The sequence below is a fragment of the Boeremia exigua genome, assembly GCF_020726555.1.
Source record: "Boeremia exigua strain MPI-SDFR-AT-0100 chromosome Unknown C7974scaffold_1, whole genome shotgun sequence".
In the NCBI taxonomy this organism is placed as follows: Eukaryota; Fungi; Ascomycota; class Dothideomycetes; order Pleosporales; family Didymellaceae; genus Boeremia; species Boeremia exigua.
This window is the reverse complement of record NW_025763518.1, coordinates 3,488,606-3,514,176: the sequence shown is the minus strand read 5'-3', so window position 1 is coordinate 3,514,176 and position 25,571 is coordinate 3,488,606. Positions and strand designations below refer to the sequence as shown.

The 25,571-nt window shown below is 52.2% G+C and overlaps 12 protein-coding genes across 12 annotated transcripts; 7 read left to right on the top strand and 5 right to left on the bottom strand.

The window, feature by feature from the left end:
* Positions 1 to 408: 408 nt before the first annotated feature.
* C7974DRAFT_440343 (thaumatin family-domain-containing protein) lies at positions 409 to 2,078 on the top strand (the record flags this gene model as incomplete). The annotated part of the gene is made up of 3 exons (XM_046145319.1): positions 409 to 1,203; positions 1,258 to 1,789; positions 1,840 to 2,078. Exons 1-3 carry the CDS (start codon positions 799 to 801, stop codon positions 2,076 to 2,078), a joined length of 1,176 nt encoding a protein of 391 aa, XP_046003527.1. The 5' UTR covers positions 409 to 798.
* Positions 2,079 to 3,006: 928 nt separating this feature from the next.
* On the top strand, positions 3,007 to 5,693 carry C7974DRAFT_408431 (glycoside hydrolase superfamily; the record flags this gene model as incomplete). The annotated part of the gene is made up of 4 exons (XM_046143330.1): positions 3,007 to 3,149; positions 3,207 to 4,467; positions 4,522 to 4,875; positions 4,929 to 5,693. 4 exons carry the CDS (start codon positions 3,007 to 3,009, stop codon positions 5,691 to 5,693), a joined length of 2,523 nt encoding a protein of 840 aa, XP_046003526.1.
* A 1,221-nt stretch (positions 5,694 to 6,914) lies between these two features.
* On the top strand, positions 6,915 to 9,634 carry C7974DRAFT_27622 (fungal-specific transcription factor domain-containing protein). Its single transcript, XM_046137565.1, has 4 exons — positions 6,915 to 7,227; positions 7,295 to 7,341; positions 7,393 to 8,488; positions 8,539 to 9,634. Exons 1-4 carry the CDS (start codon positions 7,033 to 7,035, stop codon positions 9,520 to 9,522), a joined length of 2,322 nt encoding a protein of 773 aa, XP_046003525.1. The 5' UTR covers positions 6,915 to 7,032; the 3' UTR covers positions 9,523 to 9,634.
* Positions 9,635 to 10,623, bottom strand: C7974DRAFT_27619 (short chain alcohol dehydrogenase). Its single transcript, XM_046137564.1, has one exon. It carries the CDS (start codon positions 10,590 to 10,592, stop codon positions 9,747 to 9,749), a length of 846 nt encoding a protein of 281 aa, XP_046003524.1. The 5' UTR covers positions 10,593 to 10,623; the 3' UTR covers positions 9,635 to 9,746.
* Positions 10,624 to 11,346: 723 nt separating this feature from the next.
* Positions 11,347 to 12,055, top strand: C7974DRAFT_27610 (uncharacterized protein). Its single transcript, XM_046137563.1, has 2 exons — positions 11,347 to 11,806; positions 11,856 to 12,055. The coding sequence occupies exons 1-2, from the start codon at positions 11,568 to 11,570 to the stop codon at positions 11,989 to 11,991; spliced, it is 375 nt and encodes a 124-aa protein (XP_046003523.1). The 5' UTR covers positions 11,347 to 11,567; the 3' UTR covers positions 11,992 to 12,055.
* Positions 12,056 to 13,633: 1,578 nt separating this feature from the next.
* C7974DRAFT_384250 (60S ribosomal protein L17) lies at positions 13,634 to 14,986 on the top strand. The gene is made up of 4 exons (XM_046140833.1): positions 13,634 to 13,690; positions 13,769 to 13,982; positions 14,134 to 14,321; positions 14,371 to 14,986. Exons 1-4 carry the CDS (start codon positions 13,688 to 13,690, stop codon positions 14,518 to 14,520), a joined length of 555 nt encoding a protein of 184 aa, XP_046003522.1. The 5' UTR covers positions 13,634 to 13,687; the 3' UTR covers positions 14,521 to 14,986.
* A 1-nt stretch (position 14,987) lies between these two features.
* On the top strand, positions 14,988 to 16,340 carry C7974DRAFT_384248 (glycosyl hydrolase catalytic core-domain-containing protein). The gene has a single exon (XM_046140832.1). It carries the CDS (start codon positions 15,283 to 15,285, stop codon positions 16,261 to 16,263), a length of 981 nt encoding a protein of 326 aa, XP_046003521.1. The 5' UTR covers positions 14,988 to 15,282; the 3' UTR covers positions 16,264 to 16,340.
* A 659-nt stretch (positions 16,341 to 16,999) lies between these two features.
* Positions 17,000 to 18,296, bottom strand: C7974DRAFT_408424 (uncharacterized protein; the record flags this gene model as incomplete). Its single annotated transcript, XM_046143329.1, has 2 exons — positions 17,000 to 17,389; positions 17,445 to 18,296. 2 exons carry the CDS (start codon positions 18,294 to 18,296, stop codon positions 17,000 to 17,002), a joined length of 1,242 nt encoding a protein of 413 aa, XP_046003520.1.
* C7974DRAFT_384246 (uncharacterized protein) lies at positions 18,217 to 18,957 on the bottom strand. Its single transcript, XM_046140831.1, has one exon. The coding sequence runs from the start codon at positions 18,593 to 18,595 to the stop codon at positions 18,320 to 18,322; it is 276 nt and encodes a 91-aa protein (XP_046003519.1). The 5' UTR covers positions 18,596 to 18,957; the 3' UTR covers positions 18,217 to 18,319.
* A 566-nt stretch (positions 18,958 to 19,523) lies between these two features.
* On the bottom strand, positions 19,524 to 22,477 carry C7974DRAFT_384245 (SNF2 family N-terminal domain-containing protein). Its single transcript, XM_046140830.1, has one exon. It carries the CDS (start codon positions 22,439 to 22,441, stop codon positions 19,730 to 19,732), a length of 2,712 nt encoding a protein of 903 aa, XP_046003518.1. The 5' UTR covers positions 22,442 to 22,477; the 3' UTR covers positions 19,524 to 19,729.
* A 522-nt stretch (positions 22,478 to 22,999) lies between these two features.
* C7974DRAFT_27532 (uncharacterized protein) lies at positions 23,000 to 23,815 on the top strand. The gene has a single exon (XM_046137560.1). The coding sequence runs from the start codon at positions 23,175 to 23,177 to the stop codon at positions 23,808 to 23,810; it is 636 nt and encodes a 211-aa protein (XP_046003517.1). The 5' UTR covers positions 23,000 to 23,174; the 3' UTR covers positions 23,811 to 23,815.
* A 530-nt stretch (positions 23,816 to 24,345) lies between these two features.
* Positions 24,346 to 25,266, bottom strand: C7974DRAFT_384241 (uncharacterized protein). Its single transcript, XM_046140829.1, has one exon. It carries the CDS (start codon positions 25,164 to 25,166, stop codon positions 24,453 to 24,455), a length of 714 nt encoding a protein of 237 aa, XP_046003516.1. The 5' UTR covers positions 25,167 to 25,266; the 3' UTR covers positions 24,346 to 24,452.
* Positions 25,267 to 25,571: the final 305 nt, after the last annotated feature.

The window sequence follows — 25,571 nt, the reverse complement described above, 5'->3', positions numbered from 1 at the left end:
CACTCACGCGGCGCATGTCGTTGCAAGCCAGAACTCAAGAGCGAACACCTTGACGTCTTAGGTGGAGCGGATTTTGTACAAATACCTGTGGACTAGTATGTGATGAATACCGGGCTTAGGCTGTCGCCAGAGATCGTAGCAAAGAAGTCAGTCAGAGGCGCAAATCCATGCGCTTGCCTGGAATAGTAGGGATTAAACCCACCAAAGTAACTGCTAGGCTTACTAAAGTAATCGTTCCTGCCTGTAGATGCGCAAGCAGGTAAGAAAGATACATTGTCGTGGTACCTTCCTGGCTCGACCCAGTGCAAGCAACGCATGACTAGCCAGGTAGGTGGCTCTTTTGCCTCTTGCTCGACTGTCGTTACGTGTCAAACTCACTGCATGCTCCAGGAAGCATCAACTGCCAGTGTCATCGTCTGCACTGCGGCCAGGTGCAACGTCGGCGCTTATCTGTACCGCCGTTTGAAATGCGCTCTTGCTGGGGTCGGTGATTGGTCCTCATTTTGATTGTATCTTGCCGAACCCTGGCTCGGCAACAACAACCTGGCGAGCCTCTTGCGTCACCGACTGTGAACACAGCCTGCAACTTCCTCACACTGTCAATGATCGACTACAGGGCTTACTATCGCCGGGTTCCCTGATTTCCTGCGTGCGCTGGTCGCCCAGCGTCTTCTGCATCATCACATATCTATCGCCGCCCAGCTGGACTGAAACCTCACGTCTCATACCTCACAACTTTTCTTGAGATTTCGTTCTCTGTACATTGCATGCACCGCTGTTGTACATCTCGCTTTCAGGATGCGCTGTTCCCCTAGCACCGGCTGGGCTGGCCAGTACCTATGCGCTGCGCTTCTTCTCTCCACTGAAATCCCTCTCGTAACAGGGCTTCACCACATGGCTGTCAAAGCACCTCGCAAGCTAAACAAACGAAAGTTGGACATCACTCCACTGCTAGTCACGAACAATTGTATGGAAGACATATGGCCAGGAATCTCAACCCAGTCCGGGAATGGACCCGAACTCAATGGCTTCAAGCTCTCGCCTGGAGAGACCAAAAACCAGACGGTGTCGGAGGATTGGCAGGGTCGAGTATGGGGCAGGGCGAACTGTAGCTTCAATGATGATGGGAGTGGACCTGCCAACGGGCAAGGCAAAGCTTGCTATTCAGGCGACTGCAACGGTGTCCTGGACTGCAAGGTCGGGGTAAGATCACATCGATATGCCTCCATTGATTGAAGATGACTGACCTCGCGACAGGGTGACGTTCCTGTTTCGCTTGCCGAGTTCACATTGGACGCGGGCGACGGTCACACCTACTATGATATTTCCTTAGTCGATGGCTACAATCTACCCATAGCAATGGTACTCCAGCCCCTCGAAAACGTCACGCTAGATGACATTCCACCGAACCTGACAAATCCTTCCTGTCAAGGTACCTCCGGTCTCCTGGAACCGCAAGGCTACGATCCATACCCCGATCACCCAAGTTTTCTCAGGACGAACACTTCATACCCTCTCCCTTGGGAAGGACAAGTCGACCAAAAGAAGATCTCTCGATGGTGCCCCTGGGATCTACAGCAGACTCCTCCTGATAAGCCTGGTGATGGCGTCTACCCGTATCCTGACGATAACATCCAGCGACCGTCCTTCAATCCCTGCTTCTCAGCCTGTGCCAAAAACAACAGACCCGAGGACTGCTGCACTGGGGAGTACAACTCCGCTAGCAAGTGTCGCCCTGGTGATTATTCGAAGAACGTCAAGGAAGTCTGTCCAGACGCGTACAGTTTTGGTAAGTCTCTTCTACTACGGGACTTGTACCAACCTGCTGACTTGAACAAGCATTCGACGATCAAACTTCGACATTCATCATCCCCTCGGGCGCCGGTTTTGAAGTGGTATTCTGTCCAGGCGCACGCTCGACGAACATTTTGGATACAAGTATGGCTGAGATGCAGCAGCTTTCACAGCAAGGAAAAGTCGACCACCAGAAAGTCAAGATGATGATGGAGAGGAGGCAGGAGATGTTCAGGAGAGATTATGAAGCGCCAGGCCTCTTTTCCAACTGGTTCTCATTTTAAGGATCGTCCTCCTATTAATGTCGACAAAGCCAAATATGGCTTGTGTTATTCGTACGGTTGCATAGTTCTATACCCTTTTGGTTTTGCTCATAATGCAAGGTGCTCGCTGTTGCTATTATTGATGTGCAGGCAAATTCTTCAAGTACTTTGACGGATCTCATTCCCGTGTAGCAAGGTGACCATCAAGGTCTCATTCCACTTTTGGGGACGATACGTATGTTCCAGCCGCAACAACGTTTGGAGTCTTACACGATGGAGACGGAGCGTAGTGACGGCGGTACCGTCGGGATCGTTGCGACCGTCACACAGACCAGTTGCTTCACACGTTTGTGAGTCAACTGGTATGGTAAGTCTCAACGACGTCAAAAGTATGCAGGCAACATGCTCCTTCGAGAAGCTGGCGAGTGTTGAGCGTACAGGTCGGAAATACGAGCACCCACCCCCGCGTGGGTGCCGGCTCAATCGGCAGCTTTGCCCTACTACCTGCGACCTCTAATCACAACGTTTTCGGTTTCAACGAACCAACTTGTACCGGAGGCCCCAACCCCGCTCCTGTAATGATATTGTCACCGTCCGCTTGTGAAGCATGGTGCCTGAGCAGCTGACCACTACGGGCTTGAGCCAATTGTTCCGAGGCAACTTGGCACGCTAGCCCAAATGCACACGGAGGATGTCCTCCGTGCACCTTTCCGTCCACTATCAGAGGGCTACGAACCGTTTCATAGACCTTAACATGGCCTTCATGTTCCGACCGAACTTCTGCCGTACCTGTGTCGCCTAAGAGCCGGTAAAAATATATAGAGAGAAGACCCTTTCTTTACTTTATAGTAAGAAGGCGCTTCTGCCTATAATCTACCCCGCAAATCGGCTGAACCAGCGACTATATGATCTTTGGTGAAGCGACGACGGACATTTGAAGCTCTACAACATGGCGAAAGCTCAAGCACTGTCTGTTCACCGTCTCTCCGCCGGTTGGACATTCAAGCAAGCAGACGACACCGCTGAAGATGCCTGGCTCTCGGTCAAGACGGTCCCGACGAACGTTCACTTGGATCTGATCGAGCACGGAAAGTGAGCGAACCAATTGGAAATCACGTTCCGAAGAAACATAGCTCACATGGCAATCAGAATCCCGGATCCTTTCTTAGGCTTCAATGAACTGAAGGCAGAATGGGTTGCAGACCAAGCCTGGACTTACAAGGTCAAGCTTCCCGAAGTCGAGGAAGCCAAGCAAGGCACTGTTCATGTGCTGGCATTTGACGGACTCGACACCTTTGCAACGGTCAAACTCAATGGCAAAACCATCCTCGAGAGTGATAACATGTTCATCCCGCACCGTCTGGACGTTACGGAGGCATTGAAGCCACAGGTGGAAAACTTTCTCGAAATTGACTTCAAGTCCGCCAGACTGGAAGCAATCAAGATCCGTGAGGCTCACCCAGAACATACATGGGTGGGCTTTAATGGTGATATGTCACGACTTGCGGTCAGGAAAGCACAGTATCACTGGGGCTGGGATTGGGGTCCAATTCTGAACACTTGTGGTCCGTGGCGCGAAGTGCGGCTCGAAACTTACCAAGTTCGTCTAGAGGATGTTAGAGTTGACTACAAACTGGACGACAGCCTGAAGTCGGTGCAAGGCACGATCTCGGCGGTCGTTGAGGGCTCTTCGGCGAGGAGTGTGACTTTTAAGGTTCACGACGGCGATAGACAGGTCTTCAAAGAGAGTGCAAGCGTCGATAATGGCGTGGCTAAGGTTGAGTTCCATGTCAACAACCCTAAGCTTTGGTATCCCCACGGCTACGGCGAACAACCATTATACACAGTCACGGCAACAGTTTCAACAGACGAAGTCGACCTACATTCGATCACACGCCGGACCGGCTTCCGAAAGGGTGAGCTAGTCCAAGAGCCTGACAAGATTGGGAAAACATTCTTTTTCCGCATCAATGGCATTGATGTCTTCTGTGGTGGTTCGGACTGGATTCCAGCAGACAATTTTACACCGCGAATTACCGAAGACAAGTATCGCAAGTGGTTGGAGATGATGGTTGACGGTTACCAGATCATGATAAGAGTCTGGGGTGGAGGGATTTGGGAAGAAGACATCTTTTACGAACTCTGTGATGAGCTCGGAATCCTGGTTTGGCAAGACTTCATGTTCGGTTGCGGCAACTATCCTGCATTTCCTGAAATCCTGAAGTCGATCAAGGAAGAGTGTATTGCCAACGTAGCCCGATTGAGACACCATCCCTCGCTCGTCATATATGCCGGCAACAACGAGGACTACCAGGTCCAGGAGTCGTTTGGTCTGACATACAATTACGAGGACAAGGACCCAGAGAGTTGGCTCAAGACCGACTTCCCTGCTAGGTATATCTACGAGAAGGTAAGTGAGCACCGCTGCATCTATCGTATGTCAATTCTAATCAGCTGCGATCAGATCCTGCCTGAAGCTGTGGCTGCCGAAAGCCCACACGTACCATACCACCCAGGTTCACCATGGGGCGATGGTTTAAAAACCTCAAACACCACAGTTGGCGATATGCACCAGTGGAACGTCTGGCACGGTACGCAGGAGAAGTATCAGATCTTTGATACACTCGGCGGCCGTTTCAATAGCGAGTTCGGCATGGAGGCTTTCCCCCACATCGATACCATCAGATACTATTGCACCGACCCTACACAGCTGTATCCTCAGAGCCACATGATAGACTTTCACAACAAAGCAGACGGCCATGAACGACGGATCGCGACTTACCTGGTAGAGAACTTCCGTACCAAAACGGACCTTGAGGTGATCCACCCGTGGATAGTGTATTCATCCACAGTCGTGCTGACCAGTCATAGGCATTTATCCACTTGACCCAGCTATCCCAAGCTGAGGCACTGATGTTCGGCTATCGAGGCTGGAGGCGACAATGGGGTCAGGAGCGTTTCTGTGGAGGTGCTCTCGTGTGGCAGCTCAACGACTGTTGGCCAGTGACCTCGTGGTCCATCGTTGACTACTTTCAGCGAAAGAAGCCTGCATACTATGCTATGCGTCGTGTACTTGCCCCTATCGCTGTCGCCGTCAAGCGTGCACATTTCGATTGGAGCGTTGTGCATGCACGAGTGCCACCGAAGAGCGACTTCGAGCTATGGGTTTCGTGCCAGAAGCAGGAGGAGGTGAAGGCAACAGTTGAGCTGAGGTTCATCAGCGTCAAGACCGGCAAGGAGATCAAGGACAAGATCGTCAAGAAAGACATCACTTTGACCCAGAACGGCACAACGGATGTGTTATCCGGCACAATCGATAACGTAAACGAGGAGCCCCACGTGCTCGCGGCGCGTATATGGGTCGATGGTGAGATCGTATCGAGAGATGTGGATTGGCCGCAGCCGCTGAAGTACCTTGACTTCGAAGACCGTGGCCTGGAGGTCATTCCCCAGGGAAGTACGATCTTAATAAAGGCTGACAAGCCTACAAAGGGCCTTGTCTTCGAGGAAAGGTCGGGTGTGTTGGTTCACGACAGCGCAATCGACGTGGTTCCCGGGGATGAACAAACCATCAAGGTCCGAGGGCTGGGTAAACAGGATGAATCGTTGAAGTGGAGGTACCTTGGCCAGGAATGAGTTCAGGCTGCAACATGAGGGGAACAAGTTAAAATGCTGCACGTGGATTCGGAAGCAGCGATGATTATGCGTACAAAATTCAGTGGTTAAATCACAGCTTTACATGCTCGAATCCTATTGAAGGAAATGCTTGAGCGTCGTCTCAACGAAGCAGGTCGCTAAGGACTGGGCGTTGCAGATATCTGGCGGTGGTAATACGCACTCCACCAACAACGAGAAAGTTATCCGTCTTTTGGCACATGTGCAGGCAGAATCGTGTGCTTCGGCGACGATCCTGCATCATCATCACATCGACAACGGCGTGTCCGCATCCGCGACCGCATAATCTGACAGATGTCATATGTCGATCAAGTATAGTTTGCGATGTGAAACTCGACCTGAGGTTTTGTTTGGGCTGCTCAAGCAATTTCCAGTGTGCAATGCGTTGCTAGTTAACGCTGTCCGCAAGGCAGTTCGGTGGTGTCGATGCGCCCGGATCCGACTTGTGGCGAGTGATCAGACCAGATGTTTGCCGTGTGAGCATTGGTACAACTCCACCAATCATGCAATTCTACGTTGCTGCACCCCAGCTTTGCACACCCCTTCGGACGCCAGCACGCGGAGCTATTGGTTGCCAGTGGATCTTGGGCAAGCGTTGTACCGGACTCCTGCGGGAGGACTGGGAATGGGGTGCAGATGTACCGAAAGCCGCCGACATCGCATTGCCCGAGGCATCTGATGATGACGGCCAACAATCTCTCGCCATCGCCATTCGATCGCTGACGGTCCAATAAATATGGCAATATGATCTGACACGATATTTGACGTGCATTTGTTGCCGCGCTAGTCCCCAGCGTCCCAAACCACCTTAACAAGCTTGAAGGGCGACCCTCAATCTCGCTTGGCCTCCGCTTTCTCTTTCCGTCCATCCGTCTCCACACATCGCCCGAGTGTGATATTGCGGGGGCGAATGGTAAACGTTATGTGAAAACCATCCTGAGCACTGTCGCTAATCAAAGTGCGCAGAGAGGTACTGACCAAGAAATGAGCGGCAGGCGGAACGCAAATTGTCGATACGACTGTGGAGCCTAACTTTACGCCCATACAGTAGTGTTTGCTGCATATCCTTGGCCACTCACTACAATCTCGTGCCGCTGTCTCCGATATAACGACCTAGATCCTGTCTTTTGGGGCCGCTTGCAGTCAACTTGAACCTGCGTTAGGTACCATTACATACACTGGTCTTTGATCCCGGTTCGTCTTTCTGCACTGCGCACCTACCGACACCCCTTCTGAGCAGGCTGCTTCACTGATTTCCTTCAATCCTTGCACATGAAGTGCGGCGCGGGAGTGCTGTAGTATGTTTCATACGTTCCAGTCCGCTGCGGGGCAGCGACAATCTGCTGGCGAGGTTGACCTTGCGGGGAAACCAACGCGTTCGACCGGCTCACGACGAATATCGACAAGCAACGCGTGCGTCGAGTGTAGACGGCGCAAGATTCGCTGTGATGGAATGCAGCCATGTGGGCAGTGCCAGTGGTACCAGCATCCAGAAGTAAGTCCTGGACCGAGGTGCCCTGCAGACGTGGGCACGGGATCGCCCCATGCTAACATGAACGAAGGCATGTAACTACTCGAAACCCGCACAGCGAGTTGTACCTAGTCGCAAGTTCGTATTGAACAACTGGGACATGGTCAGAATTGCACTGACAACCGACAGACTGGTCGATAAACTGTCGGGCAACATTGAGTTGTATAGGAATGTCTTGATAAAGCTAGTAGGACACACCCAACTTGACCAATTATCCAACCTATCTCGGGAAGAACTCCTGCAGATCGCTCTGGCTTCGCCGGATGTTAATCAAAGAACTTCGCCGTCCATAGCGAATGCGCGAGCCATGTCGGAGGTCCACACCGGTTCGGACGGTGCTGACAGCCTTGAAGCGCTCGAGCAAGCACCTCCAGAAGATCCATATTGGGACGAAGCGCGGAAACACCAAATTCGAGTTCAAGGAATATCCGATGATGTCAACGGCCTTTCCATGTCTGTAGACAGGCTGTCGTCGTATGTTGGAATCTCATCGATTACGGCAGCGCTCAAGGTCATCGTCCGTTGCGCACCGCAAGCACGACCGCTGCTCACACATAGTAACCAAGCAGAAACTGCAGTACCCAGCAGAGCGAATTCCCCGCCACCCGAGCTCTCTAACAACCACCCACACGCATTGCCTTCGCAAACACAGGGAGAAGGCCTCATCGAAAGCTATTTCGACCGATGCCATCCCTTCTTTCCTCTGATCGACGAACGGAAATTCTGGGCCACCTATCTCCACGGAAATCGAACGGATTCGCAATGGCTAGCACTCCTAAACATCGTTTTCGCTGTAGGCTCACTAGCATCGTCAACAGCTGATAATCAAGCACACTACACCTACTTCAACCGATCTCGAAAGCACATGTCGCTTGACTCTTTCGGCAGTGGCAATATTGAGGTGTTACAAGCTCTAGCCATCATGAGTGGCTACTACATGCACTATCTCAATCGACCGAACGAAGCACATTCACTTATGGGCGGGACGCTGCGCATGGCGACATCTTTAGGCCTGCATCGTGAATATTCCGAGCGCAATGAGACGAGCAGGCATCTGGCACCACCCGAAGAGGAAGAGGAGGCCATTTCACCCGAAATGAGGCGACGTATGTGGTGGAGCTTATTTTGTCTCGACGCCTGGGCATCGACAACTACCGGCAGACCATCATTGGGCAGGATGGGACCATCAATTACTGTCATGAAGCCTGGCACAGCCGCCAATGCTGTGGGTATCTCGTACTGAACTGGATAGAGTCTTTATTGACGCTAAAGCAGGTGCCGACCATCATCATGCCAAACAGCCCGCAATACATGGACCAGCTCAAGCTGCTCCCCCTAACCCATGCCTCCACATTCTGTGCTATTGCTACAAAAATCCAAGATCGCTTGGTTGAGTCGCCGCTTCTCCCAAATGCTGAGACAGCCGCGTACGATGCCCAGGTCTTGAAGTGGTACGATGAGCTTCCGTCGGTGTTGTCTAATTATGATGAGCAATGCCCGGATTTTCTGCATCGAGTACGGCTGGTCATGAGATGGCGCTTCCACAATATTCGGATTGTGTTACACCGCCCAGTACTACTGACAACAGCTCTTCGAAGATGTGCGTTCGCTACTCTGACTGCAGAGGAGAAGATTGCAGTGGAAAGGTGCCGTGCAGTTGCAAGCAATACCATCGACGAGATCAGCAGGGATTGCCTGCTTGATCTGATTTCTGGGTGGAATGCGGTCTGGTTCTGCTACCAAGCCTGCATGGTTCCACTGGTATCGCTGTTCGGTGATGCGAGCCAACCAGAAGAGATCAAGAAATGGATGGCCAGTATCGAGACAGCTCTGGGTTTCTTTGAACGCATCAAAGACTGGAGCATAGCAGCGAAAAGAAGTGCAGATGCTGTTGCTCGGTTGTATGCAGCATACAAAGCTCAAAAGGCAACGCCTCAGCCGTCCATCCCACCGACTCCGCAGATGCAGATGCAGCAGACGTACAACATGCCGGACAACTACCCGCAACTTAACATGATGCCCTCCACACTCGATCCAAGCCAAAATCCCTTCGACTACAACGCTGTTGGGATGCAAAATTGGCCTACCACGAACGTGAACGACCCGAATTATTTGAACTACTTTTGGGATGATATGATGTGGGACACAAATTTACCCGATATGCAAGACACGCCATACGGCACAGGCAATGGTTTTGATTTTCCCGGCACAGCGCAGGACTCGGGCATGGATGGGGCGTACTGGATGCATGGTAATTGAGCAAGAAAATTCTGGTATGAAGAGCAGGACTTCGTTAGACGGTCGCTTTAATCTCTACGTAAGATACCCTAAAGTTGCATCTTAGATATTCATGAAGGACGCTGAAACTTATACTCGGTCGTCCAGCTAATCTGTAAAAACTGCTTTTTCAAAGCCTGACTGCACTCTTGTCACTTATTTCGTACTGCGGTAAGCGCTGTAATGGTGAGCTACTCCGCGGACTTTCAGTTTTTCTTCTTCAATGCTCCTCCATCGACCGTGATCTCCTGACCAGTCACGAAACCAGCTTCAATCAGGTACAGACACGCGTCAATAACATCCTTCGGCCTACCCGCGCGGTTCGTCGGGTGATCACTGACATCCTTCTCAAGGATCTGCTCCTCCCAATTCGTGCCCGCCTCGTCACCGGCCCTACACTCATGCGCAACCTTGATCCGGCCTGGCGCAACCAAGTTCACCCGGATGCCCAGAGCCCCGAGGCTGATCGCCATCGAATGCATCAAGCCCAGCAAGCCCGACTTGCTCGACGCGTAACCCTCCTGATTCGCGTCCGACTGGTGCGCGCGGAAACTGCCAATGTGAATGATGCACGGCCCAGCGCCTTGCGTCTTGTGCGCGCCCTGCTCGCGGTCGTGGGCCCGCGCCTTCATGTACGGGATGCATGCTTGGCTCATTGCGAACGGGCCGCTCAGATTGGTCTCCATGTAGGCCTGCCATTGCTCCCACGTGTCTTTGTTTTCCATCGTCTCACCGTTCTTCCATTGCGGTGCTGCAATGCCGCCGTTGTTGACGAGCACGTCGATGCGGTTGTCGAAGAAGGTCTCGGTTGCGGTGGCGACTTTCGTGCGGATGTCTTCCACGTCGCGTAGATTGCAGAGAGCAGAGTTCAATTTTTTCTCATCGTGGTACTGTTTCAGATGTACCTTTGTCGTGTAAGTGAGCTCTTCCTCGTCGATGTCAAAGATGAACACGTGATGGCCAGCTTCGAGGAACATTCGAGCCATGGCGCGTCCAATCCCGCGGGCTCCGCCGCTAACGATGATGTTCTTTGGTGGCGCTTGGAATGCCATAATTGATGATGGTTGTTTCTATACACTTGAATCTGGGGTGTGGACAGAGATAATACATTCGTGTGCCACGCAGTATTTGGTGCGTACACCTGACGTCATGCCTTTGCTTCTCAACACATTCAGCAGTCACGATAAGGAAAGTAAAGGCCCTGATACGGGTTAAGCATTAAGGTCTGGCTTAAGGCTTTGATAGTGATTAGACTACTGCTGATGTTATACCCTGTCACGTCTGATCCCTCATCATTCATTCACCAAGCTAATATACAACACTGCGTCAGGTTGCACAAAAACGGTACACAAAGACGAGTCCATTAAACATAGTTATTTACAACATACCACTTTTTCAATTGTTATGTTGAAAACCCTTGAGCTCGTTGCCTTATATTTCATTAGCTGAACTTGTCTTTGAACTTGTCTGAGGTCATTGCAGTGAACTATGTTGGAGTCTGACTGGACCATCAACTAAACCGACATACCTCCCAATCAGACGAATTGGTATAATTCGCATCCTGATAAAAGCTCTTTATCCGACTCCAGAACTATTGCTAAGCAAATCCTGTGTACGCTGCAAGGACGTCGCCTAGCTAACATGCATAGATTGGCAATTTATGCCCTGGCGTAGTCCTTGCTCACCTCTGTCTGCCCATCTCACCTAATTTCTAACCTTAGGAAACCTCAAGGAAAACCTCTGGGCGGGTTGCGAGCGCTTTCTGATATGGATATCACTGCATGGTGGTCACAGCACCACGACCTGCATTCATACACAAAATCATGGAACATTGTTGTACTCTGCATGAGCTTCCACACATCAACAACCAAATTCAACAAGAATGTCTCGGCACTCCTCCCAGCCCACGCCCCCAATAAACCCCGTGTCACGCTTCCAGAACGCCCTTACCTCGCCGCCTCCCTTCTTCAGCCCCGCAAAACCCACACTCCACACTGCCCGACTCCGCAACATCAAACACCGCCAACATGCACTTTACCTTCGCCGCCGTTCTCGGTCTCTGCAGCGCCACCGCGCTGGCCGCGCACACTCTCGACACCCGTGCGGATCGCAAAACGAATCTCTACGTCTGCACAGAGAAGGCGTGGGCTGGCACGTGCAAGAATGTCGAGCTGACAATCGGGAAGTGCTATAATATGGGGAAGGCGTTTGACAAGAATGTGTCGAGTGCGGGGCCGGATGACGGGACGTTTTGCACGCTGTATTCGTGAGTGGCTGAGGCTGTTGGTAGGAGTGCTGCGCTGATTGTTTGATAGAGAGCAGGGCTGTCGTGGGAAGGCGATCCCATTTACGAACCCGGGGATTGGCAACTTCGACAAGTATCAGTTTGATAATGAGTTGAGTAGTGTGCGGTGCGATCTCATTTGGGGCTGGCCGAAGAAGAGTGGGTGAGCGATGTGCTGATTTATCTTGGGGGCGTGAGATTTGTTTTGTCAATGTCGGAATCACGCAGGAGGTTTCAAGATCAAGTGAACGTTACGAAATAGATTCATCCAAGCCTTTTGGTAGCCAGTGTGAGCTCCGGTGCCCCTAACGCCGATCCCATCCCAGAGTACAGGTATATGTCCATGCATCATAAATCAAACAACATCGTATCAAGACTCTATTTCGCGCGCTCGTAAACACCAACGACCATGGCGTGGTCACGCTCGAAGGGCTCGAGGGTAAGCTGCTCCTTGGGCTTGATGCCCATCTCCCTCAGCTTGGCGACTTCCTGAGCGAAGACAGCCTCGGGGGCAGCAGTCGAGTCGATACAGTTGGCCTTGATGGAGATGACGATACCACCGCCAACCTTCAGGAAGAGACCGGCGTTGAGACCGACGATACGGGCCTGATCGGGCTGAGCAACATCGGCGAAGATGCAGTCGACCATGCCGACGAGCATACGGTACTTGAGGGGGTGACGGGCATCCTCAACGATGGGGATGACGTTTGTGCGGTGGGTGGCCATGTTGATCAGATCACGGCCGGAGCGGTGGGAGAACTCGACAGCGAAAACAGTTCCCTCGGGGCCGACGATATCAGCAACGTGGGAGACGGAGGTACCAGAAGCAGCACCGAGGTACAGGACCTTGGAGCCAGGGCCCATGTAGATGTTGTCGACACCACCGAGGATACCAGCAGCCAACTTGGAACGGAAGGGGTTCCAGACGCGGTACTCAACAGCGGAAGGAGCGGTCTCCTCGCCATCGGCCTTCTCAGCACCGACGCTGATGCGCTTCTCGCCGTAGACGCTCTCGCCGGGAGTCAAGTTCTTGGTGACGAGGAGATCCTCCTTGCCGCGGGCAACAAAAACACCGGCGTGACGATGGGGCTCAACAACGACCTTGCTGCAGGCTGTTAGTGGCTATCACCTCGAGCTTCTGATGTTGAACTTACGCTCCGCCACGGGCTCCGCCGCGAGCACCACCACGTCCACCGCGAGCACCGCCACGAGGGCCGCCGCGACCACCTCCACGGCCTCCACGGTCGCCGCCGAAGCCACCACGGCCTCCGCCACGGCCTCCGCCAAAGCCACCGCGACCACCACGGTCACCGCCGCCACGTCCGCCACGAGGAGTGAAGCCTCCACGGCCACCACGGTCACCGCCGCCACGTCCGCCTCTGCATTATGTTAGTTCTTTGTCAAGGAGTTGTGATCAAAATCTGCAGATGCAGTACGCAGCAGGTTGGCATGCGCAGGTATTTTCTCGAGCAGCTGCTGCAATATAGCAGCTGCCTTTCGAAAAACTAGCTGCGCAGCCCAGCTGCAGCGCAATGGCAGGTATGCTCGACCTTAACATGGATGGAGTCGTACCTGGGTGTGAATGCCATTGCTGATTATGGTATGAAGAAAAAAAGTGTCGAGTTGTAGCTGTGCGACGGTGCAGACAATGCGATGGAAGCTGCAAAGTTCAGACTTCGAGAATTTCTCTGCGAGCTCACGGCGCTAATGCCAAAATTCGATAGCGCCAAGCGCACATCCCTGCGCGAGGTGGTCCGCGCGCTCGCTTCGGAGTCCGCACTTGCGATTTTGCTCGTCGACACACTTCGAACTGCCTGACAATCGTTCGTCGACTAACAACACAGGACCTCATCGCCCGCCAAAATGGTGAGTTGCCGCCCGCCGTCGCACTGCTCACAGGAGAGCTGCTGCGTATATCGAATGCGAAATTAATTGCTGCCGCAGGTTCGTTACGGAGCATCCCACCTCGAGAACGCAAAGAGCGCCCGCGCTCGCGGCTCCTACCTCCGTGTTTCTTTCAAGAACACCCGCGAGACCGCCCAGGCCATCAACGGATGGAAGCTCGACCGCGCTCTGACCTACCTCGGTAACGTCCTGGAGCACAAGGAGGCCGTTCCCATGAGGCGTTACGCCGGCAGCACTGGACGCACCGCCCAGGGTGAGTGACCCTCTATCTCGCACGCACGAACGCACGACTGGCACTGGACGCATGGAAGCAGTGGAAGAGGAGGAATGCGCTGGCTATTGGATTGCACTGCGTTGCGATTTTGCCGACTGAAATTTCCATGGGCAATGGCTGACTCCCGCAGGCAAGGCTTTCGGTGTCTCCAAGGCCCGCTGGCCCGTAAAGTCCGCCGAGATCCTTCTCGGTCTCCTCAAGAACGCTGAGGCCAACGCCGACACCAAGGGTCTCGACACCGCCAACTTGATTGTCAAGCACATCCAGGTCAACCAGGCCCCTAAGCAGCGCAGGCGCACTTACCGCGCTCACGGTCGCGTACGTACCAGTACTTCACACGCACAGCTCTGGTCCTAACAGCGCATAGATCAACCCTTACATGTCCAACCCCTCCCACATCGAGCTTATCCTCATCGAGGGTTCCGAGGTTGTCCAGAAGTCCACCGAGTCCGTTGAGCGCCGATTGAACTCGAGGCAGCGTGGCCGTGAGGTCCGCAAGGCCATCACCTCTGCGTAAGCAGTTCGAGACGAGGTGTTGAAGTTCAGCGAGGACAAAAGGACAAGGCATGGGCAGGGTCTAGGAGTCAATGAGCGATGAATTATAGGGTCTTTCATACTCACTCATCATGTGTGCATGATTGGGAATTCGATTTCTCCGGTGTCTGGTCGATAACAAACAGGGCTACGGCCTGATTCCCAAACTCAGCGCTTTCTCTGCATGTGTCGTGCACTGTCATTGCATGCTCACGACCGCCCTAGCGCTTAATGCAATGTATTACGAACCTTCAATCGCAACTCCACATTTGAGAGCCAAAACTAAGCCGTACAACCTGGGTTTGACGTCGAACGGCCATCGTCACTGCTAACAGCATATCCCCCATGAAATTTCCAGTTGGCTGTAGCGCTAGTCCCCAGTAAGCACTAGCGTGTTATCGACCCAGGTTTGCATGCTTCTCTAACACTCCCGATACTTCACGACCTCATCGAATTGGCTTTGCGTAGTGCGTATGCTCCGTGAATATCGTATGATCTTGGTATTCGGACCTCCCCCCTGGCTCGAGCAAGGCTGCTATCTTGTTCTTCGGCGCCTGCCAAGTTTTGGGATCAATACCATCATGACGCAAGCCCAGCATACCCATGTGCACCGCCGCATCTTGACTTTGTTGTGAATGGACTATATATCCGACTTACCCTCGCGCCCACCTGCAATCGCTACTGGGCTTTCCTTGTATATATCTACGTGACTTCCACTAATTTGTGCTCCAAGTTGAACACAAGAATGTCATCCCTCCAACATCTACTCAGTGCAGTAGCACTTGGCCTTCTCGCCACCACACAAGCACAAGACAGCAAGAGAGGGTTTGCCTTTATAGGAGATACCCATGCACCAGACAACAGACTTCTATCATCCAACAACAGCCCACTAGCGTGGTATTACAACTGGAGTCCCTACCCAAATGGCGACCTCATACCGACAGGCTCACTCGAATTCGTACCCATGATCCACGGCATCGATGCGACACAAGATAGCAGAACAGAACAAGTAATCGGTGGTCTCGACCAATCAAGCACACACCTCCTCTCCTTCAACGAACCAGACGGCACAACCGGTAGCGGCGGGACAAGCATAGACCCCGAAGACGCAGCACGCGCCTACATCGACTACGTCGTGCCCTTCCGTAACGGCACCCGAGGCGGCCGCAACTGGAAGATCAGCCACCCCTCCACCACCGGCTCCCCCAACGGCCTGGAGTGGCTCCGCTCCTTCAACTCCTCGTGCTACGACATCGACCCTGAGAACGGCTGCCCCGCGGACTTCGTCGCCGTGCACTGGTACGGCAACTTCGACGGGCTCGCGGCTTGGGTAGGCACGTTGAATGAGTTCTACAACGTCAACTCGACTAGGGATGCGAACCTCACGCTTTGGGTTACGGAGATGGGGCTGCCGCAGCAGTCGGCCGATGAGACAGTGGCTATGATGAACCAGACGCTTCCGTACCTCGATGGGCTCGACTATGTTGAGCGGTACTCCTGGTTCGGTGCGTTTAGAACCGACGACGCCAATGAGTGGACTGGAGACGGTGTGGCGTTGTTCGATGACGATGGCGGTCTTACAGAGCTTGGTGCTCTATATATGGGCCAAGGGTTCCAGGAAGGGCAGAAGGGTGAGGGCGCAGATTCGGGTGCGGGTCTGATCAGTGTCAACCTCGCGGCTGTGATTGCGATGGGGTTGGTCAGTGTTGTCATGATTACCATGTAGATTTCTTTACCCTGCATTTGAGCGTTAGATTGCAGATACCCATGATTATGTAAACAATATTTACACTCTATCTGAGAGAGTCTCGCTTGCTTCAGGTGGTGAGACTGTACAGTGTCGGCGCCGCCTCGGTTGCACAGTGACTGAGAACACAGCTCATCGTCAGTTTCCAGCCATGTTATGCGTTAGAGGAGAGGGAGAGTGGAATACATTCAGCTCGTACCGAACGTGTGACGATACATGTAGATATCTGCAACGCATATCGAACATGTCGCAATCCTCCCTGGGGGATGTGACATCTCAGTGATGGCAGAGCTGAATTCATTCGTTGGAGATGTCTACGAGGTTCAGACGGGTCTTTGCACTTGGGTCTGCAGTATCAAAGGCGGATATCATCAGCCGTCGCTATAGAAAAGATAGTGGCGTGTTTGGGTAAGCGTAGAAGCGTATGGAGCACTATTAGTGTAATGACTGTCGTCTTGCAAGCAAACAGCAAGCGCAAGATGTCAGCTTGTCAGGTCAAGCAATGCATGAACGTCAGGAAGGCAAGTATTACAGCGCATGATTTGGCATTGAATTCATGAGAAGAAGATCACCACACCTATTGCAGTCTGTCGGAAAAGAAAATCCACGTAGAAAGGAGAAGTAAGATATTCGAAAGAACAGCAAATGATGAAATGTGAAACCCAAAAGAGAAACTGTCCGCAGGGAGTCAGTGACCAAGACTCGGCCAACCGCCTCACAACCACAGAGAGGAGAAGCTGATACTTCCCCGCGGCCCGTTTCCAACAGTAGGGCCCCACCATCCGTTCTCCCTGGGCTCGTACAACATCTCGACATCGATTTTCTCACTCGCATTGTGCCCATAGCCCACATCCTCAGCCAGGAACACTTCACACTGACCATCGTACTTGAAGAAGATAGCATTAGGCTCTGTGGCAGCGACGCCACAGCAGGCCGTTGCGTTGGTGATCTCGCTCCAGTCAGAGCGGATGATGGTCAGGTTCTTGCTGTACCAGTCGTCTGCGAGCCTGTACAGCGGGTAGTCGTTGTAGGAGTTTACGACGTTGTCTGTGGCGCATGCGGCGTAGACTGAGGTCGTTGATGATGGGTATTCAGTGGTTGTGGTCTACAAGAGGTTAGCTGAGTAAACAAGGGCAGATAAAGTGAAGATGGAGACTTACGGTTTCGGTGTTGGTGCTTGTCTCGGTGTACAATGAGCGGATTTCCAGACCGGAGGCCATCGAGAAGGTGTATGCAGACTCTGTGGGCGAGATCTTGGTAGTCACGGTTGTTGTAGTGGTTTCGGTCGTCACGTACTTTGTGCGAGTGTATGTTGAGGGTACTACGTAGGATTTAGAGGTAGAGGTGCCTGAGTCGTAGATGTTGACCATGGTGACTAAGCAATCGACTTTTGAGACTTGATCAGAAGGTTTGGTATACCCTGCACTGCTCTGAGCTTCACCACCAATGGGTGCAGCCTCTAGGCTATCGAAAAGTTTGGGCTGTGAAAGATCGAGGGGAATGGCCCATGGCTCGGATCCCTCGTCCTGCCAGTAGGTATCTTCGACGCTCCAGTTCTCCCGATCAGCCCAATCGTCCACGTGCTGTGTGGCCTCTGGATGAATAGCCGCAACTGGGGTGAATCCGTATGGTGTAGGCACGATGGTTGTTGAAAGCACGGACGTTGTGATGGTGGAGGTCGAAGAAACAACTTCGGTGGTTGTGATGTAATTGGTCCAAGTGTACGTATCAGTATAGATTGTCTTGGTCAAGTTGTTAGGTGCGGTTTCGATTTCCGTGTATGTGGATGTAGCTGAGACGCTCGTAGTGAATGGCTTTGGTGTCAAGACTTCCGTTTTGGTCCTGTACGCGTACGAGGTGCTCGTGAAGTAATTAGTGGGAGCACCCCAAGGAGGCGCGGAGGCTCCATAGGTTGTCAAGCACCGAGAGACTGAGGAGACTGCTGCGGGCGAATTTCCTGGCCAAAGGCGAGAGTCAGACATCATTGTGCTGAAGCCAGCTGCTGCCGCCATTGTCGTGTTCATCGCCATTGGTCTCATTTTGAATTGAGCTTCCTGTCTTTTGAGGGAGGTAGTTTGTAGATTCTGCTGTTTATCTGATCTGGGTTCGCAGACGATCTTATAGTTTCGTATCCTTGCAAAATAGTTGCTGCCAATTTCCTCACAGCCACAAAGCCTTCGATAGATGAGCACAGTGTCACGTACTCCTGGAATGCAAGACTTGAAGCAAGGTTGATGGTACAAAAGAGAATTCGATATCGCCAGGGAACAAAGCGACTGCCTATGCAAGTAAGTACAGGCGAAGAAGGCATCTGTGTTTCTCGGAAAGGCAGCCGTAACTATGCGGGGTCAACACGTCTATGGAAAGCTTGGCTTGGTGATACAGAAGCGTGTGAAAATCTCCTTGAAAAGCCGAATGCTAGGGCATATCCAATATGTCAGCTTACAAAGTTCGTATTTTGAAATGACAAGTATGTCAGTGACGTTTATTCGCACACGCTGCCATGTTGTTGTGCTATACTTAGCTCCGTGGGAATGCATGGCGGAAAGGGCAGCTCAGGTGAGGGGTAAAAAGCTTTTGTTCACAAGCTCTGTGTAAGCCGAGGCTTGAGCGAAGATGAGGTGCAACGTCATATTCTTCCAGGAATTCAATGCAAACATCACGTAGATGAAGAAAGGTTGTTTGTGATGGACAACACACCAAAGACGCGCGAATTCGGATGCTTTCCGAGAAACATGCAGGGACCGAGAAGCGATCCAATCATCAACCGTACGTACCTACGCTAAGAATGGCCCACCTGGATTCGTATCCCTTGTTAGATTCGACGTGACTTCTCTCGTGTCAGGTGTATCACACTGATGTATGCCAAGCAACATGGTTTCGAAACCAACGGTGGCGTTCGACATATCGAGCATCCTCTGAGGTAGGTGTCCAGGAGTACGGACTGATCACATAAAACATGTCTACCGAGAAACCTCCAATAGACTCCAAAAGAAACAACAATACCGAGAAGGGATTCCAAGTCGCTGCTGCTAGTGAACGACAGTTTGCGGTATAGACGCATTTGTCCGCGGAAGTGCGAGCTGAATCAAACAAGACTCTATATAACAGACTGCCAGGCATTCCCAGCAAACTAGCATCGATCACATCAGGGCGCACTGCGACGACGTTAAAAGAACTCGATGCTGACCAGGCACCAGACAGATGTCGTGACGAGTTGGCGGACGCTAAGAATTGTGGGAGTATCAAGGGCAAAGGAGCGATGAGAATGTTGAATCTGCAAGAATCATTGATGTGTGATCTAGGGTATATTGCTCATCGGGTGTCACCGTTCACTCCTGCCGCGCATCACACCCTCCGTACAAGAAGTACGCTATGCTCATGATTCCAAAACGCCGACGCTATGCGATGTGTATGCCCGAACTTTTCTGCAGGCTCGTACGACCTATGAGCTCGACTTAGTTAATAGGAACCCGACGTTGCTCTCGTTCTGCTTGAGCACTTCAAGGAAGACATCGTCGTCCACTGCAACAGCCAGCTCCTCCTCTTCGACTCCACCCTTAGCATCTGCACGGATATGCTTAGTGTCGATGTGTCGATACTCCATCAGCATCCGCAGCTTGGGTATCTTCGCTTTACGCCTGCTTTCGATCTCGGCTTCTTGCTCCTCAATATCGACTTCACTGGCTTTTCTGAGGCCAGGGAGAAGCGGCTTGTCATCGTCGCTATCTTCATCTTCTGCGATCCCAACAGGCTCTTCTGGCTTGGCCTCTAGGGTACCCGTGCAATCACACGTGCAGCCGAGCAAGTCGTGCGTCTGGCATGTCTCGCGTTCATCAAGACGAAACAGATCGCGCAGCTCATCTCGGGAGAAGGACGAGGCAGACTGCTTGTTGTCGACGACCGCATTGGCCAGCCCCATCTTCATGACTTGGCGCTGATAGATCTTCTCGTCGAGGCCACCTTGAACGAGGAACCTGTAAACCTTGCAAGGCAACTTTTGACCGTCGCGATGGATACGGGCCATGGCTTGCAGATCAGTGGCGGGGTTCCAGTCGATGTCGAAAAGCACGATGCGTGATGCGCCGATGAGATTCAAACCTACACCACTAGACTTGGCCGAGAGCAGGAAGGCAAAATTTGCAGCCTTGGGAGTCTTGTTGAACCGCTCCACGAGGCCTTGTCGTTTGTTCGCAGGCGTGCTCCCGTCCATGCGCATGTAGGTGTATGATAGAGAGTTCAGAAGGCGTTCAATCATGTCGAGCGTCATTGTGTAATTCGAGACAATGACAATTTTCTCTTCCGTGGTGGTGTAGATCCGATGCACTAGGCTGTCTAGCAGACGTAGCTTGGTACTGGAAGCGTGCGAGTTCAATATTTGCGGCGGTATCAGTGGGAGAATGGATGCTATCGTCTCCGACTCTTTCCCTTCCGTGTCTTTCTTTGACTTCAGCAGCGAAGGACTATTGCATACTTTCTTCAAGATTGTGATGAGCTGCAAGGCCATTTCCATGTTGCCATAAGCTGCGGTGAACAGTGGTGAAGAAAGAACGCTGCGATACGCCTCGGCTTGGGCCTTTGTTGGACGGCAAAAAACGATGTGCTCCGTCTTGGGTGGAAGATACTTCGACAGTACGTCCGCAGTACGGCGGATCATGAACTTGCTGGTCAACGACACTAATTCCTGCCATCGTGCCTCGCCCTTTTCTAGCTCCGACTCACTTGCATCTGGCTGACGGCTGCGAACGATTGGAGCTTCGAATGCTCGCTTGAACGCAGATCGCTGACCAAGGAGTCCAGGGTTGACGAAGTCGATCGCAGTGTAGAATTCACCTAGATCGTTTTGCAGCGGTGTGCCTGACAGAATGATGCGCCTTTCGGTATTGAGCGACTGGATTGCCTGCATAGACTTGTTGTTCGCGGTCTTCAGACGGTGACCCTCGTCTGCAATGACGATGTCGACACCTGCACCCCTCTTGAGCTCTTCTTGCATAGTCCTGAGCATCTCATATCCGATGATCAAAACATTGTAGGCTTTACCCATTGTGAAGTTAGCAATCTTCTTGTTCTTCGCATCGGCAACATAAACGCCAATCCTCTCGTTGCCGAGCCATTTTCGAAATTCGCGCTTCCAGTTATCGACCAGTCCAGCGGGGCATACAATGAGAGCCTTTGTAATAGCGGGTCCACTGTCGTGGATAGGATTCTGCTTCAGCAAGGTCCATATCAAGGCGATGGTCTGCAGAGTCTTCCCAAGGCCCATCTCGTCAGCCATGATGGCACCTTCACCCTCGCTGCGCATGCCCATTACACACTCGTACAAAAACTTTACACCTTCTCTTTGGTGGTCTCTCAAGTGCTTACTCAGAACCGGATCAACGACAACGTCTACGACTTGTTTTCCTTTGGGTATGGTGGTCGGCGGCTTCATGACTAGCGCGTTCGGTGCGTTCGGGTCGTGGCGAGGTGTTGGTATTGACGTGTTGCGCTGTGGAAGCACAGTATTTGACAACAGTGGGGTCTTGAATTGCTGTGTCCTGTTCGAAGACGGAGCGTATTCAGGAACAACGCTCTTAGTGCTGCTTGAAGACTCGGTCCTCTTCACCTTGGACTTGCTCGCAGGAAGTGGTTTACCCACAGGCAAAGGCTTGTACCCAGGCTCTACCCGTTTTGTTGTCTGCTCGACCGGTGTTGCTGCTGCCTTCCCCATGAACATGCGGCCAGACAGATAGTCTTTTTTCTGAATAACATCATCGATTTCCAGCTCCTTCCCGCCAATCGACAACTGGGAGCCGGGAAGAAGTGGCCGATTGCACGCCCCCTTGCCCATTTCCTTGCCTGAATCGCTATCCGTGAGCACCCCGACGCCGTTCACCACCGCCAGTACGCCGTCACCGTCCCATGTTTTGTTCTTCTTGGTGGTGAACTTTCGCCACAGTACAGTGTAGTAGCTGGCATTGCTTTCGACTGGGGGTGTTTGAGGCGGCGTGGGATTATGTATGTCGATCAACGGCTTTCGGATTGCTGGTGCGGCGCGCACCAGAGGCTCATCATCGTCAGACTCGGAGAGACGTCTTTTCTTTGCCGGTGGCGGGCCGTTGAGATTGTTGAGTCTCCCAGCGACTGAGAGGGGCCTGAACGGCTTGTATGGCTTCATTGGGTGTGACAATTGCAAAATTGCAGCATCGCAAAGCTGTGAGAGGATCAGGTTCAGTGGCAAGGCAGTCGCGAACCTGACAGGCGCCATCGACAATTTAGGGATAGCGCCAACGCGTTCGCACGTGAGCACGAGCTAACACTTTCCTCATTATTATCTAGCAGACAAGAGAGGACGTCGACTCACTGACATCGTGCCAAGTTCTCCACACCTCTACCTGTCACGTTGTCATGCGGATGCGCTTCCAGATTGGCATGAGCTGTCATTGTTTGATGTTGTCTCAGCATGCAACAGATGCGGAAAAGCCGCTTGGGTATGGTATCAAGGCACTCTGACAGTGGAACAACGTGACAAACACAATAATAACGGATCTGCCCGTGGTAAGAATAGTCGCCCAAGTTTAGGTATGAACTACAATCTTCAAAAGTCTCGTTCCTAAATATCCAAACAGCCAGAGCAGACCTCAGAGGAACACATCGGATTGTTGTACTGAACACATCTTCAAAACATCCAGTTTGCATGACGTGGCCCACCCGGTTTCACACCAATGAACTGCTCTGCAGATACGAAGATACTAGATCGACGCTAACAAGCTTGGTGCCTGTACAGGCAGCCCGGATCGATACGTGCAATATCTCTGAGACCCAACGACCAGGTTGACGTTCTAACGCCTTCTATTTGCAGTGCATTGGGAAGACAGGTTGTCGTATAAGAATCGGGCTCCTGCAGACAGATGCAGACTCACTATCATCAAACTGCAAACTGCAAACCACAAGCAGTCCTCATCGAGTCACAATCTCAAGCAAATCTTAAAGAACAGAGTCGATCAACATCATTCCATCACACCTCCGCCATGAAGTTCACAGCCCTTCTCTTCGCGCTCACCACACTCTCCGCCACGGCGTGGGCATCCTCTCCAAAGGTCAACAGCGAACCGCGTCTCGCCATGTCCAGAGCTAGAGTCTCATCGAAACTCGCCAGAGCGCCTGTGGAGCCAGCGGTGGAAGACCACGTTGCACTCAACTATCTTTCAAACGCCATCCGTGATGCTTCCACGCTCGTGGTCAAAACGAAGAACAGTGCGCGCGGCATGAGCGGACGCATGGCACGCACGTCCGCGGCAGGTCGGGCACAGCGTCGGTCTGCGGAAGTGCCGGCGCAAACGAATGTCAAACGAGTTGAGAGGACGGGTGGTATGGGCAGAGTGCAGCCATATATGCCGAGATCGGCTCAAGCGCAAAACCCACAGCAGGAGCAGGCAAAACAACCCAAGGGACAGCAAAAACAGGCCAAGGGTCAACAAAAACAGGCCAAGGGGCAGCAGAAGCAGAAGCAAAGCAACAGCAACAGCAGCAATGGGGCTGTGTAGAACCCAAGGTGTTGACAGCAAGTGGTGAACAATCGAAAATGTTGCTGGTGTGACTGTCTATCTGACAAATTATTCTATTATATGTACATACCTAAAGTCAATGGAACAATCTTGAGCAGCCGGTCCATATTTGGCATTTCTTGCGTCCATCCTCACGCCCCTACTTTGCTTACTAGGCAGCAGCAAAAAAGTATCCCTCTAGCATTTGAACTCCTTTTCAAGAGGCGCATCCACCAATACTGTCTTCCCTCCTAGCCTTCGGAAGGAGAACTCATACTTGGAAACGTGCAGTAGGCCAGTATCTGATTGCAGTATTGGAGTGCGACCTCAGGCTGCTCGAAACACTTTTCTGCTGAATGGAAGCAATGATCAGTAATGATGTATTCCATAAACGCCGAAGAGGCGTAAGATTGACATGGTCTTGGAAACGTGGTATCGATTAAAGGATGTGTCGAATAGATGCTCTTGGTGTCAACGGTGTTGGGAAAGCCACCAGGAGCCTTTGAAGTGGCAAAGATGATGCTAGGTCTGAAGAGCCCAACGAAGTCACAACCATGCTCACTATGCCTTGCAGCGTAATGGACTGGTAACTCATTTGCATTACGTACACAGTCTAATCATCGAGGGCAGAATATCGCCGTGTCAGACCCTTAGCTCGAAGTCAGCGCTCGCTGGACGTTCAGTCTCCTGTCTAGCGGCAACTGGGAAGTGCTCTGCTGATACGTTTGCCGTAACAAAAATTGGATCATCTGGCATGAACTGATATCTGATCTTGTAACAAGGCACCCCGACAGTGGTGTGTTCATGATATCTGCAGGACTTGTCGAGGTCTAGCGGATCTTGCATGTCGGTCGATTTGGCGGACGAGGTGATAAAAGGAGCTGCAGCTGTGAGGAGATCGAGTTGGAACGCGATCAGGAAATCCTTCAGCCGGTTCTTTTCAAAACCATGGGGTCCCTTTGAATGTAGACACAGGTCCTGTGCGAATCTTCGTAATGACGAGCCTTCTTCGGTCATGGAGTAAATGGTCGCAATCTGGCTTGCTGTGAAGCGGCATTGCCCTTTGAGAGCACGGAACTCGAGTATATTCTCCATGAGAGCGTCAACTATAGCGTCCTGAAAGTCTGTAGCTTCTAGGTGCCTTGCCACTTTGTACAAATGCAGACACCTTGTGAGTTCTGCGATATTAGGCTCCCTCGTGAACATCAGGCCTGTGTACAGAAACTTCGCATAGACAATAAAATCCTCGACTGCAACGTCTGGAAGGTTGATTGGCTTTTCGGCGGCTGCACCTTGCAGAGCTATTGCGATGGCCAAGTGATTGGAGCTGCTACGTAGAACATGGCTGTGCAGCATGAAGGTCTTGCGGTCAGGCTTAATTCCGACGTGAATGGTGATTATGGTCGAGAAATCACTGCTAGTGTCAGCAGTGTAACATTAAGCTTTTCCATATGCTTACCTTGGTCCAGTCGATGCAGAACGACGCACCTTCCGTGGGGGCTCAGGCGACGCAGAAGTTTTGGAGTCAATCATGATTGCGGGGCTTGAGCTTGCGCTTGGTCTCTGTATCGCCAGACGCCACTGAGACATTGTCCGCGGCCGATGTGACATGTCGGTGCTGAGGCTGTGAGTAACTGCGAGGCGAGCTGTCTCGGTGGCGTGGACGGTCAGGGCGCGCGTGAGGACGTGAGGGGCAACTACAATGTCTAGGCAGAAGTAAAGGAAGGCACATCTGTGTGCGAGCTAAGCATGGGCACGAGG